At 42.2% G+C, this 13,023-nt stretch overlaps 3 protein-coding genes across 3 annotated transcripts; 2 read left to right on the forward strand and 1 right to left on the reverse strand.

Moving 5' to 3' along the window:
• Positions 1-385: 385 nt before the first annotated feature.
• On the forward strand, positions 386-2,267 carry LOC137912786 (perilipin-2-like). Its single transcript, XM_068756924.1, has 6 exons — positions 386-406; positions 534-708; positions 998-1,080; positions 1,162-1,411; positions 1,507-1,616; positions 1,959-2,267. The coding sequence occupies exons 1-6, from the start codon at positions 386-388 to the stop codon at positions 2,265-2,267; spliced, it is 948 nt and encodes a 315-aa protein (XP_068613025.1).
• Positions 2,268-3,132: 865 nt separating this feature from the next.
• LOC137912798 (small ribosomal subunit protein eS6) lies at positions 3,133-5,999 on the reverse strand. The gene is made up of 6 exons (XM_068756938.1): positions 5,951-5,999; positions 5,225-5,356; positions 4,897-5,107; positions 3,880-4,026; positions 3,643-3,800; positions 3,133-3,266 (listed from the first exon to the last, which is right to left on the reverse strand). Exons 1-6 carry the CDS (start codon positions 5,954-5,956, stop codon positions 3,171-3,173), a joined length of 750 nt encoding a protein of 249 aa, XP_068613039.1. The 5' UTR covers positions 5,957-5,999; the 3' UTR covers positions 3,133-3,170.
• A 643-nt stretch (positions 6,000-6,642) lies between these two features.
• On the forward strand, positions 6,643-11,753 carry LOC137912814 (alkaline ceramidase 2-like). Its single transcript, XM_068756953.1, has 6 exons — positions 6,643-6,756; positions 7,027-7,141; positions 8,901-9,042; positions 9,518-9,655; positions 10,700-10,837; positions 11,254-11,753. The coding sequence occupies exons 1-6, from the start codon at positions 6,643-6,645 to the stop codon at positions 11,438-11,440; spliced, it is 834 nt and encodes a 277-aa protein (XP_068613054.1). The 3' UTR covers positions 11,441-11,753.
• Positions 11,754-13,023: the final 1,270 nt, after the last annotated feature.

Here is a 13,023-nt window from a genome sequence, read left to right on the forward strand (position 1 = left end):
AAATGAGTGATAATTAAAATAATGATTGTATGATTGATGAATGAATCAATAAATAAACATACAGTTTAATAAATTTCCTATTCGAATTGGTCACAAAAAAAAACAAAACACTGCATGAATTTAAATATTTGGGTTTATCTTCGGGTCCTGGCGGAGTTGAAGTATCGCGATAGTTAAACGCAAGTCTCTGAGGAGCGTTCAGCAGCACAGGTGAGCGCTAATTGACGGCTGGGCGGACACGCCACGGTTCCCACTTGAACCAACACTTCCCACGGTGAGTGTTCAGTCTCCTTCGATATTATCAAGTCACGACTGGGTCCACGTTTTCATGCCAAACGTTGGATCCATTTTTTTTTTCATCTCTCCCGCGGGAGTGCAGGAAAACATGCCAATGAACAACAACCAGGTGAGTCCAATCTAGAATCTCCTGAAAATGACGGCGCGACTTAATATTCAATTACAGGTAGCTGAATCAATAAAGGTCCCCAGATAATCATTTTGCTCTGTTTTTTGTCCCTGTCGTTGTCTCGCAGAGTGTCGCTGCGAGGCTGGCCAAACTGCCGGCGGTCCGCTCGGCCTGCACGAAGCTGCTTGTGTTGTACGCTGAGGCTAAACGCAGCCACCCCGACCTGAAGGCTGTGTGTGAGGGGCTGGAGGGCAACGTCGCGGCTCTGGCTGCATCTGCCACACTGAAACTGGAGCCTCAGAGTGAGTACGTTTGTGTTTTTCTTTTTTTTTTATGGGACAATGTTCACATTTGAGCAGGCCTTTTGAGTGTAGAAAATGTTTATTTGAAGTTCTAATTCGTTAAAATGCATATCTTTAAGAGGTTGTTTGCAGGTAGTGTTGTGGATATGGAAATTTGTCTGTATATTGTACGTATAAAATTCACATTTTGCGAAACCAAACTTATCTTTCCAAATTCTTCCTTGTGTGTCTCCTCCTTAATGAGGTTGTCATTTGTTGTTGGATAATTTTATTCTTATTACTTCCACAGTTTGCGTTGCAAATGACATTGCATGCAAAAGCCTGGACTGGCTGGAGACCACGTTTCCAGACGTTAAGGCACCGACGGGGCTGGTAACCTTTCTTCCCCTCTGATATTAACAAGACTCACAAATGACACAATTCATTAAGCGATTCTCTTTATGCATCCAAAAGATCATTGCCGCTGCTCAGAACAAGGTGCACGAGATCCAGGACGCGTTGAAGACTGCCACGGGTGGGACTGCGGGCTGTGTGCAGAACTCTGTCACGTGGCTGATGGGTAGAATGGAGCAGGTCGGTGGCCGGGTTGACCAGCTTCTTGTGGCGAGAGCCAACAATGTGGCCAGCGTGGGACTGGACTCTGCTCTGACTGTGTCAGAGGCAGTGATGGACACATTTCTCCCTCCCACCGAGGAGGAAAAAGGTGCTTGCCGGGTTTAACGTAGAGATGCTGATGTAAAATATGTCGGATTCTGAACGTGCACTTTTTTTTTTTGTTCTCCATTCGATGTATCTTAGCAGCAGCAGCAGCTCAGTTGTTGGAGCGCGTTGATTTGGCTACTCCCAGATCTTCCCGTGAGCGACTGGTCTTACTGGCTGCCAGGCTGTACGAGAGGATCAACCTCGTGGTAGGGTCCAAGGCGCTCTCTGTTAAGGTGTACGGCAAGTACATTTGAAAGGAAATGTTTTGATATTTTGGGAAATAACTTTAGTCACTGCCTGGAATGGAATCCCATCTGTTCATTACTTTATGTTAAATATGAAGAAAAAACAGCCAGAGCCTGCTTAGATTATGGTTAATTGCTGCTTCCTTGAAATAACAAACCTTAGTCTGAGGTTCATTTTCATTTAATGCTGAGCTATCTCCTAAAAAAGTTATTTGGGAAGATTGCAGTTTAACTAGTGACCTATACAAATTGTGGGGAACAAGGATTTGAGCGATGCATGACTAAATTTGTCTTATCCAACAGGTCGTGCAGACTTTTACCAGGTCTGCAGTTCTGGTTCAGTCTTTGAAGACCTTGCCCTGGAGAATCCAAGAGCTGCCGCAGTACATGCGACATCAGTTTGTGTCCATGCTGTTCTTTATCGTCTGCATATTTAACTTGAGCTGTTCACAATCCCAGCGCCGCCAGTCTAACCGAGACGGAAATTATGTTAATGCGGACGAGAACTCGACTTACAAACGTATGATCCGAGATGACCCGGAAGCTGCTGCATCGACGCTTCAAGTGAGACATCCCAAGAGGCTGGCGTTTGGCAGCGGGTGTAATGGTTAAAGATGGGGGTGTCGCTAATCGTCATTGCAATCGATGTTTGTACCGAATGCACCCCAATAGTTCTGCTCTAATACTGATCATCCTAAAATAAAAGCTTACAATTCATGAGCTGCGATTCGCTTATTGCCTCGAGGTAGAGGAGCCACGAAAATCTCTGTAGGTACAGGAAGTCAAAATGAACTTACTGGTCATGAATCAGACGTCGGTATTTGGGCTGAATTATAATTCCCAGCCTTGGGCATTGCACTCTGTGGCATCACAACTGTTCAACATGCATCAGTGTCTAGAATGTGAGAATTTTAGTGACTGTCAAATTTAACATGCTCAACTCGTTCACAGGATTTAGGGAGTTATCGAGGTGCCTGCCATTACCTCTGCCGACGGGGTTATGTAATCACCGGCCTTGATTTGTCAGAGCAAGATAAGTTACAGGGTTACATTAAATGATGATCCAGGGAATAATCATGGCCCATCAATGTTTTTGAATTAACAGAATTTGTTTTTTTGAAGCTTCATTGACTGCAATCTATTTATCTGTTTATGGAATTTGATAATGTGGGGTGGGGAACTCGCTCACCACCGAATATCTGGATCTGATCCAGAATGTCTGGAAAGTGTCACTTTAACTTCCCTATTACGGGATTAGAAAATCAGTTAAACACAGCTCCAATTCACTTTCCATGGTCCACGTATAAAGATAAAGAACAATCGAGTACAGCAACCTTTTGATGAGCCTGATCACCATAAGGATAAACCCAATTATGAGGGGTATGAGCTGCTCTTCTAGTTTAATTTAAACCGAAACCTACAAAGTGCACATGGATTCAAAATTGAAGGGGGGAAAAAAAATCAATTACACTGGCAATTCTTCAGCAAAACTTGACTTTATTTAACTTTTTGATTTCACTTCTGGCTGGACTCCGACTTGGATGTGGAGGCTCTCAGCGAAGACAGGCGGCGGCGCTTGGCAATCTGTTCCTGACGCTTCTCTTTGGCCTCCTGTTTGCAAAGACAAAATTATAGCAAGTCAAATTCCCAATATCACACGCTGCCAATAAGAGTCCTGAACGACACAGTTCCTCGCTGCCTAATGTCCTACTATCAAAGACTTACGAACTAGAATCAGATTCCGGTACATGTCAGATAACGCTGCTTAAAGGCTAAACTGGTAAATACATTTCTCTAATTTGAAAACAGAAGTTAGAATGATCAAATATAATCAGAGAAATGAATCTTTTGGACAATAGTTAAATTAAATTGATAAAAAAAAATCTATTAATTTTTTTTTAAGTCCACCTTAAACCGCTTACAAATCTTTGATCAATGCTATAATTTAAAGCAACGGTAATGAGAGCAAACCGGAAGCACACGCTACCTTCATCCTCTTTGCCAGCAGCTTTGCATACTCGGAGGCCTCCTCCTTATTCTTCTGGGTGCGCTGTCTCTTGAGGGCAATGCGGCGGCGCTTGTGCTGCAGCACACGAGGCGTCACCAGTCTCTGGATCCTGGGAGCCTTAGTTCTGGGCTTCTTACCTATCAGAAGGGATCCAGTTAGTATTGACATTGAGAAGAAACCTACAGTCAGTACTCGACAACGTTATTGCTGTCTCACCTTCTTTAGTCAGTGGTCTCCTCACAACATACTGCCTAACGTCATCCTCCTTTGACAGGTTGAAGAGCTTGCGGATCTTGCTCGCCCTCTTGGGACCCAGGCGGCGAGGGACGGTGCTGTCGGTCAGCCCAGGAATGTCCTTCTCACCTGTGAACAAGATGAGTGGAACCAACAAGCTAATCAGAGCACATTCTTCTTTACGTCCAGCGTTCCCTACATCTATTGAATTCAATCACTAAAACCAAATGAGGTCAAAAATGCACAAAATAACCTTAATGGTTCTCCCTTAAGGGCCATGGAACAGGAAAAGAAAAACAACCAACAACGGATGACAAAAAACAACAATTAAATCGTGTGCCGTTTTCCCAATTTTAAGATGTTTTTGCTGATTTTATATACAAGTCACGATTGCATAAATAATATTGTTAAAATGTCAAACACCCATTCATCACCATGCTGGCTCAATCCCAATTGTTACCACCACCTATTTGGGCCCAGAAGAAACTCTTTCTGCATTTTACAGACATGTGAGCGGTGCAATAAAGGCACCCAAGTTCCACCTTTACAAAAGGAGTTGCTGTTTGGACTTGAAAGGTAAAACCAATTTCCTTCATGAACTGAGAACTGCCTCAATGCCAAAAAAAAATCCCGTGAATGCGTTTTGTAATACCAACAAGAACAAATACTTTGTGTCATTCCTGCATGAGTGAGAACGAGACACACTGAGAGAGCAATTCAGTCCAACCGTCCACTGCCCTGGAACTGGTCATATCTGGTAAGCTGCTCCACGGTTACTTTGGCAACACACTGTCCCCCCTTAATGACTACAGACCAATCAAAAAGGGTCTACTGGTGTGCCACAAACAGAATTGATAAAGAATTAATTTCAAATTTCCATTCTGGTCATTGAGAAAAAAAAAAGAGTCTGCACTTTGCAGCCAACACGAGTTCCGTCTCTTTACTATTAAATAGTTTACTTCTGTATAAAATCAGAATCAACACGACGAAACATCTCACCTTTCTTGACGATGACCAAGTTAAGAACGCTGAGATTTGCATCAACAATGCAGCCGCGGACAGACTTGCGTTTGCGCTCGCCAGTCCTGCGGGGACGGTAGCAGGAGTGCCCCTTGCTGAGGAGCAGGCGCACGCGGCCGTGGGTCAGCACGCCCTGCTTCATGGGGAAGCCCTGCTTGTCGTTGCCTCCGCTGATGCGCACCACATATCCCTAGAAATGGAAAGAGAGCGAGCGGTTACTTCTCTGCTCCATCGATTTCCTGACGTCTATTCTATAGGCAACACACAGATCAGATGCACGCAGGTTTAATTTGTAGCTCCACATTACCTTCCATTCATCTCCCAGAGGGTCAGCAGCCACCTCAGTAGCCATCCGCTTCTCGTAGAAAGTACGCAGCTTACGCTCATCGTCAACTTCGATCAGCTTCTGGCAGCCAGTAGCGGGGAATGAGACGTTCAGCTGGAAATACAACAGTAAAATAGGCATTCATATTTGGCTCCAAACAAGTTAGCATTAGTCATGCAGATTGTTAGTTCAACAGGGATATACCTCACAAAAACGCGACACAAGAGAGAACTATCCCTAACGCGTAATAAATGTTTGGTTAATCTCCTTGCAGCAAAGCTAGGGCCAGAGATTCACTGGTTTGGGGCCTGTTAGCTTCTATGCTAAGTACTTGGAGACCAATTGACATTAGCCTTCGGCGCATGACTAGCAGTGCGATAACCACCTTTACTTATTACGCGAGAAGCAAACAACGCGGCTAACGCTGTTAGAGTGGATCTAACGGAACAGTTCGAGAACTCGTTGCATTAACCTGACGGCTGATCACGGCGCGCACTTCTCTTAGTGCGGCCATGTTTCTGCTACTCATTTAGCTCATAGGTTTGTAGGCACTACCATCACAATCAAAGCTCATCCCAGATACGAGAGCCGTGACTCCGCCATTAAACTCGCCCGTATTAAAGTTCACAATCATATCATCCTCCACGCGTTGGTATTTCGAAGGAAAATAACCAGAATTAGATATTTATAGTTGGAGAAACATTGTACCTTCATTCTGCCAAACCGGCCCTCGAACGGTCCGCCACAGAAAAGAGACCGTACTTCCGCTTCGTGGTCTCACATAGACCTTGCCTGATATCGCGATAACTGGCTCGGGGTAAATTTATCAAAAGACGCAAGAAAGGAATTTAAATGTATTTTTTATTTGTTCAAAAGTTGTTTCATGTAAAATACCAATACATATAATATCCGGATCAAATAAAAACAGAAACATTATAGTTAGTTATCACAGGAGACTTCTAATAATCAATATTACCGATATTTTTAATGCAACAAAAATGTTTGTTTTCTTAATTGTCCCTCTTTGGTAGGGGTTCTTATTAATTACAATTATTATTGATTTTTATTTTTATTTTTGTCCGAAAATACATGATAATAATTTCCGGACTCGCCGTGGTCACGTGTCACGGAAACAGGAAGTGCACCCTCTTATCGGTGTCACTCTCTGGTTTAGAGACCGAGCAGCTGTGTCAATGCACGGCAACAAGCGTCACGACGAGCCGAGCCGAGGGCTTTGTGGACGGACAGAGGCTCAACGATGCGGCTCAACCATGATTTATGTACAACATTACATTGTCGGGTGTGCAAGACGCGTCGAGTCTCCGAAGCTAACCCGTGAACATCGAGCCGAGACGCCGCGTTGACTTTGTTTTTGTCCAGCCGAGAGAACTTGTCCAGACATGAGCAACGTTAATCTGATTTTTTGGGACCAGTTCCAAGCTGGTAGCTCCGACGTGGATTGGTGTGAAGGAAATTACATAATATACCCCAGCATCGCTGAATTTTACAATACGGTCGGTTGAAGAATTTATTATTATTATTTTTTTTTTTTAACAATACAGTTTTGTTTCCAGTCGCAGCTCGACCACAGCTGATCCGACTTTGTTGTTCTTTTGTGTTGTTGTTAGCCTACAGCTAGCTTTAAGTTGCACTGACTTTCAGCAGTTTGGCTGCTTTCCGACTTGTTGTTCGCTGCTAGCATCAGGTTACGTTGTCACTGACTTACAGGATTTTTCCATTTCTTTATTTTTCCCCCTCATGGCTTTCTTTGTTTATCATTTCAGATCAGCAACATTTTGTTTTTTGTTTTGCCGCCCATATTAATGTGCTTGTTCCGACAATATGCAACACATTTCAACAGTGGGATTTACCTCATATGGATTCTCCTAGTTGTGGTCGGTAAGTTGGCTGGAATGACCTTACTGTGTGATCCTCAGAGAAACAATCCATATAACAAAAACTCATTTAAACATGAGTGTGATTTATCAAGAGAGAAAAATACACTCCTGCTGGAACTGAAATGGAAGTCTGCAGAACATTAAATAGATTTCTAACTTTAGCATTGCTATTTGAAATACTTCTTCCAGTATTCTCTGTCATCATTAAAAGAAATACTGATTAATTTGTTGAATAGTGTATGAGATGAAAAGCGGTTGTGTTTGTTTTTGTTCTAAACCATTATGTCATTGATTTACAGAGAATAATCTGCAGGTCACAAGGAAGGAAAATTCTGTAATTGCAGACTTAATTAGAAACAGTGTATGAGTTACACACTTGTATAAGTAGTTTCCAACAACGACGACAACACGACGACGCGGCCTGACCGCGTCCTCGTTTAAAGCTTCACGCGATCCTGAATCGTTGCACCCTCGACGAGGCGTATTCGTTGGTGAAATGAATCACCATATAGCCTAAAGGTTCATTTGATTTTCAGTTTCAAATGGCGTAACTGTATATTGTTCCCATACTGCTGTTTACGAACACACTCGGTGTGCGTTGTCAGCAGAGATAACCCCGACAGGCTACACTGCGTTCCCGGCAGGTGACCTTGCTGCATAGCATTTGTACCCGATGGGAATGTGCTTCACTGAAGGACTTTGAGATTGGTTTGGATGTAAACTAGTGATTGATTTATGTTTTGTCCCTTAGTTAGCCCTGCTAAAACAATCTGTCCTCCAAACCAGAGTCATCACACCAGAAGGGAAATGAAAGCAACCTCCTCTCTTTGTACGGGCGTGTCTTGTATCACACAGGAGCTTTGACTCCATTATTAGTATCTGAAGGTTGAGGGAAAAAAACAGCTGCTGCGGGGGGGGGGGGGGGGGGGTTACATGCTTTCCCCTCTCACTGTTTGTAGTAGGGTGACCTTTGACACAAGGAGATAACGACTTTGTTCTAAATTGTAAACCAACATTCAGTTGCACATAGATATGGGTTGTTATGTTGAATAAGATCCACCATCATTATGTTATTTTTATGTTATATGCTATAAAGCAACACTAAGATGCTAATGAAAAAACAAAAACTGACTTAATTTACATTTTAGAAGCTGGAGACAAGTTTTAGTTGGTATATTTTGTAGAAAAATCGTCCAGCTCTCTAAGTAGGTAATTAGAACATGCATTGAGAGGTTGTGGTGGAAAGACTTCGGATGCAGAGTCGCTTTTAGGATAAGAGGTTTAGAAGGAATCTCCTGCAGAGCAAACAGACGACTGATAATAGAGGGTCTGTTGGACTGCGATAACATACGGGCACTAACTCATCCTTCCCTCCACGGTCTAAAAAAAAATATTTCACATTAATACTGACATCGGCTTCCGACACACACAATAATATTCTTTCTAATTCTATCATGGCTGTTTTTTTTTAAGTGGTGTCCATTTATCAGTGCTGTAATCTGAGTTACTGGAGAGATTGTCAGCTCGGTCCTCAAATTTATTTTTGTTCAAAATGACTTCAATTAGAAGGAAAATGTTCAACTTTCTATTTGCACGTCGTTGTTTTGGATACTTTTCACATTTGATCAATGGAATCAGGAACACATTGGCTGTATGCTTGAGGAAACACACTTTTGGCTGCCCGGGGTTTGTAGCTTGTAAAAACAAATTGTCCAACCTCGTCTTTTTTTCTTCCTTTTCTCTGCTTCTTTGTATTTAAGGCATCGGCTCGACCTATTTCCACGCCACCCTAAGCTTCCTTGGCCAGATGCTGGATGAGCTGGCCATCTTGTGGGTGCTCATGTGTGCCATCGCCATGTGGTTTCCTAAGAGATATCTACCCAGGATGTTCAGGAGGGATCGGTATGTTGACCAGTACGATGCTGAATCAGAATAACTGCACAAACTGATGTGTGTGATTGAATAAAGGCATTTGTGTCGCCATGAGCTTTGTGTACACAGGTTTTATGCCAGCTAGTCATTTTCAATTTAAACTAATCTCTGGAGTCAAGCAAATGCCACATGAATCTAGTATTTCCTGTGGACGTACAGTATTTGTTTGTGTAACTTACCCACTGCTACGACTGCCTGTTTAATAATAGGCCTGTCTGAGATAGCTGACGCTAGAAAAAGCTGCATCACATGCCTTTACTTCTCTTTCTACCATCAGAGTTGTCATGGCTGCTGTTTCACTTTAGCAAGTCGCTTGAAATGATAATAATTCATTATCCGATTGTTAGTGCGTGATTCATAGAGCCATTTTCTCTGTGCGTTTCTCATTGCGCTCCGTGCGGCCCAACACTCTGTTATTCTGACTAACGTTTGCCTTTTAATGTAGAGCAAGGTTCAAGTTGGTCATCGGCATCTTGTCAGGGATCACCACTGGACTGGCGTTTGTGAAACCGGTGGTCAACTCATTGTCGTTAATGACTTTGGGCATCCCCTGCACGGCACTTCTCATTACTGAGCTTAAAAGGTCAGTGACACGTTTATCACACCTCCGCCGAGGAGGTCATGTTTGTGACCTCCGTGTTTGTTTGTTTGCAGGATTACAGTAAAACTGCTGGGTGGCTCTTGATGAAAAAATAAATCTGAAGATGGGTCTTGGTCTAACTTGGGTCCCATAAAATTTTGAGAGTGATCCGGATACCTGTCTGGATAAAAAAATAAATCTGGATTTTCCCATTTACTTATAATGGAGGCTTTTGAAAAATAAATCCTATGTTGTAAAATATGGGAAGACTTGAGGACTGTCTTCGTTACTAAACACTAGTCAGAGTGTAGCCTCTGCAGTCTATGCTACATCAACATGTGACCTTTGACCTTGCGTTCTTACATTGTCGAATGGCGCGTCGTCTGTTCAGCTAATTATCGGATGTTATGCCAGAGCATGTTCCTGAAAACACACAAGTCACTCGAGAGGATTTCTGTGTGCGTGTTTGTGCCTCTGCAGTATTCTTTCATCACAGTAATGTGGCGCTGCTCCGCTCTTTCCGTTTCCCACCCCCGGTCGCCACCGTCGGACGTTCAGCTCGGTCATCTATTGTTCAGCCTGTTAGCAGTTCTTGACATTACTGCGCGTGTTCGTCGTCAATACAGGCTGCTCGTTTTTGTTCTGGAAGTGGGAGAGAATTCCTCTGGCCCTGGCTTGTGGATGTTTCCTCATAGAGGTGTTGTTTGCCTTTCTACAGTGTGACCACTTCATCTTACAATAAACCCGTGGGTAGCATACAATTAAATACTAGTATGAACTTTTTAGTTTGGGATTTAAAAACATGCAAATATCTGGAGCATTCAATAGTGTGGACAGCGCAACCAGTGAAATCAATACATTCAATGTCAAAGCGCCAGGATAACTGCTCAGTCCTGAACAGCAGGCAACGATGGCGACTCGTGGGTGAAAATGAGATAATCTAGTGCAAAAAAGCCTGAAAACAGTGTAAGAATTGAATTGAAAAAATGCATTGTTTTTTCCTTCTTGGTTTTGTTCCTATTCGGATTTCTTTGTTTGGTTTTGCAGGTGTGAAAACCCACGAGTGTTCAAGTTGGGCCTGGTCTCGGGGATCTGGTGGACACTGGCTCTGCTTTGCTGGATCAGCGACAGGATATTCTGTGAAATGTGGTCGTCTGTCAACTTCCCCTACTTGCACTGTGCTTGGTAAATCTAAACACATGTCAGAAGAGGGGCGGTATGGTTTGGAGACGATTATAAGGTCGTCTTTTAGGGGCCATTTATACACCGATGTGTCGATAAAGTGATTATTCTTTAAAGCTGAAATGCAAAAACAAAATACCTGCCGGGAGGTGAGATCGTTCTCTCCTGTTTCAAAACATTTCCTGGAAGGTCTGGACTTTGATCCACAAAGGAATCATTCCTGCACTAGAATCAAGATTTCTTTTTTTAAATACATATTTGTGAAATACTAGAAATCAGAATCTGTTAACTTAATTATGAAATATGTTGAATTTGTCGTCGTAATTTGAGGCATTACAGCGAACCCTACGATCAATGGACTATTTCATATTTTGTTTCTCAGATGGGCTGGTTCTTTCTAACCGCTCTCCCTCTTCCAGGCACATCCTCATTTGTCTGGCTTCCTACTTGGGATGCGTTTGCTTTGCGTACTTTGACGTCGCCACCGAGGCCCCGGAGCGAGGACCCGTCATCATGTTCTGGCCCAACGAGAAGTGGGCCTTCATTGGTGTTCCTTACGTTTCCCTGCTCTGCGTCCACAAGAAGTCTGCCATCAAGGTGACTTGAATCCGTTGCTCCTCCGGCTGTGCTACAGAACCTCACGACAGAGTGTACTCAGCCAGGCGACAAGAACGCCATGACATGAGTGGTGGATGTGATGCGCAGACATGGCAACCGAGAAGATTTCTCATATTTTTTTGCACCTGGTCAGGTTGACTTTTGATACGCGATATAGCACAATGTGGTCGCCACAAAAAACCTTTACACTATTACTGCTCAGGCTTTGTATAGTCTACCTTTGAAGTATTATGTATTTCAAGCTTCCTTAAAGAGAAGACTGGAAATTTTATAGCAACTCGGAACACTTTGTTATAATGCATGTTATAAGCGTAGATTTCATAGCTGCAATCTGGCCATTCTGAAACGATGTTTATACTCAATAAAGCACTGGATTGATTTACTGTGATTATGATTGAAGTATTAAAACTTCATATTTTGTTGCTTAGCCAAATTGACATTTCCAATGAATCACAAAGCTGATGTTGGAGAACTGTTACCAAAATAACTACTCCTGTACTTTTGGCTTGTCCAGTGAGGGGTCGCCATTGCAAATCAATGTTCTCCACTTCACCCTGTCCTTTGCATCGGCCTCCCCAACCCCAGCCACTCTCATGTCCTCCCTCACTACATCCATGTATCTTCTCCTGGGTCGACCTCTAGCCCTGTTACCTGGCAGTTCCATCCTCAGCATCCGTCGACCGATATATATATAACTGCTACCCAAAGATATTTCTCATGAAGCCTTATGTGTTTTTAAATACATAATAGTTTATACTCGAGGTTAATGGACATTCTAATTTAAAACATACAAAACAAAAACTTTCTGTTATGTATGTTACATGATTATTAGTGTACAAGCTAGTACTGTATATGAGAATGTGTTACTATATAGTCTTGTATATATTTTGTTTATACTTATTTTCAATACTGAAATATTACTGAATTAAATAAGGTACCCTTTGATATTGACCAAAACCCAAAGAATCAAGAATGTATTGAAATATGAATGAATATTCAATGAAGTAATTATATATTTTGCACGAACGGAAGCATGAGTCAAAGCTGTTGGTGCATTTTGTTCATTTCTGAACATAATTACAACTATTTACTTTTTTTAATGTGTAACATTTACATATTAGCGATGCATCAACTCTCAATGTCTCTTCAGGGTGATTCGCTCCATGCGCAGTCAATTTAGACTTTCTGGTATGAAAACTACGTAAAAGGCCTTAATCAACCAGGATAATGGACAACAAACGAATGTGCATTGTGTTCTTTTGCAATGTATTTGAAACGTATGAAAAGGGTATAGAGTCTAGTAAGGGAATTCAACAGCATGTGGAAATAAGGTTTAAATTGTAACAGTTAAGTTTTGGGATAGTGATTTTTATTACATCAGACTTGATGTAATTTTTAAGTATTCATATTTTAAGTACATCAGACTAATTTAATTCATCAGTGTTTATTTTACAGGTGTGTGTATGTTGAATATAAAAGGGAAGTTTATAGCATAAATACTAGACACCATAGGTTTTATTTTTTTGTTGTTGTTTTTTTTTGGGGGGGGGGGGGTAGAAACAACTGCTATT

Source organism: Brachionichthys hirsutus, unplaced genomic scaffold (assembly GCF_040956055.1).
Source record: "Brachionichthys hirsutus isolate HB-005 unplaced genomic scaffold, CSIRO-AGI_Bhir_v1 contig_247, whole genome shotgun sequence".
Taxonomy (NCBI): Eukaryota; Metazoa; Chordata; class Actinopteri; order Lophiiformes; family Brachionichthyidae; genus Brachionichthys; species Brachionichthys hirsutus.

Coding starts and splice junctions, on each gene's coding strand:
- LOC137912786 (XM_068756924.1), top strand. CDS start 386: ATGCCAATGAACAACAACCAG. Junction 407..533: donor TGCCAATGAACAACAACCAG/GTGAGTCCAATC, acceptor GTTGTCTCGCAG/AGTGTCGCTGCGAGGCTGGC. Junction 709..997: donor ACTGAAACTGGAGCCTCAGA/GTGAGTACGTTT, acceptor TTACTTCCACAG/TTTGCGTTGCAAATGACATT.
- LOC137912798 (XM_068756938.1), bottom strand. Junction 5,108..5,224: donor CTCTGGGAGATGAATGGAAG/GTAATGTGGAGC, acceptor TTCCATTTCTAG/GGATATGTGGTGCGCATCAG. Junction 4,027..4,896: donor CTTGGTCATCGTCAAGAAAG/GTGAGATGTTTC, acceptor TCTTGTTCACAG/GTGAGAAGGACATTCCTGGG.
- LOC137912814 (XM_068756953.1), top strand. CDS start 6,643: ATGAGCAACGTTAATCTGATTTTTTGGGACCAGTTCCAAGCTGGTAGC. Junction 9,043..9,517: donor AGGATGTTCAGGAGGGATCG/GTATGTTGACCA, acceptor CTTTTAATGTAG/AGCAAGGTTCAAGTTGGTCA. Junction 9,656..10,699: donor CTCATTACTGAGCTTAAAAG/GTCAGTGACACG, acceptor TTGGTTTTGCAG/GTGTGAAAACCCACGAGTGT.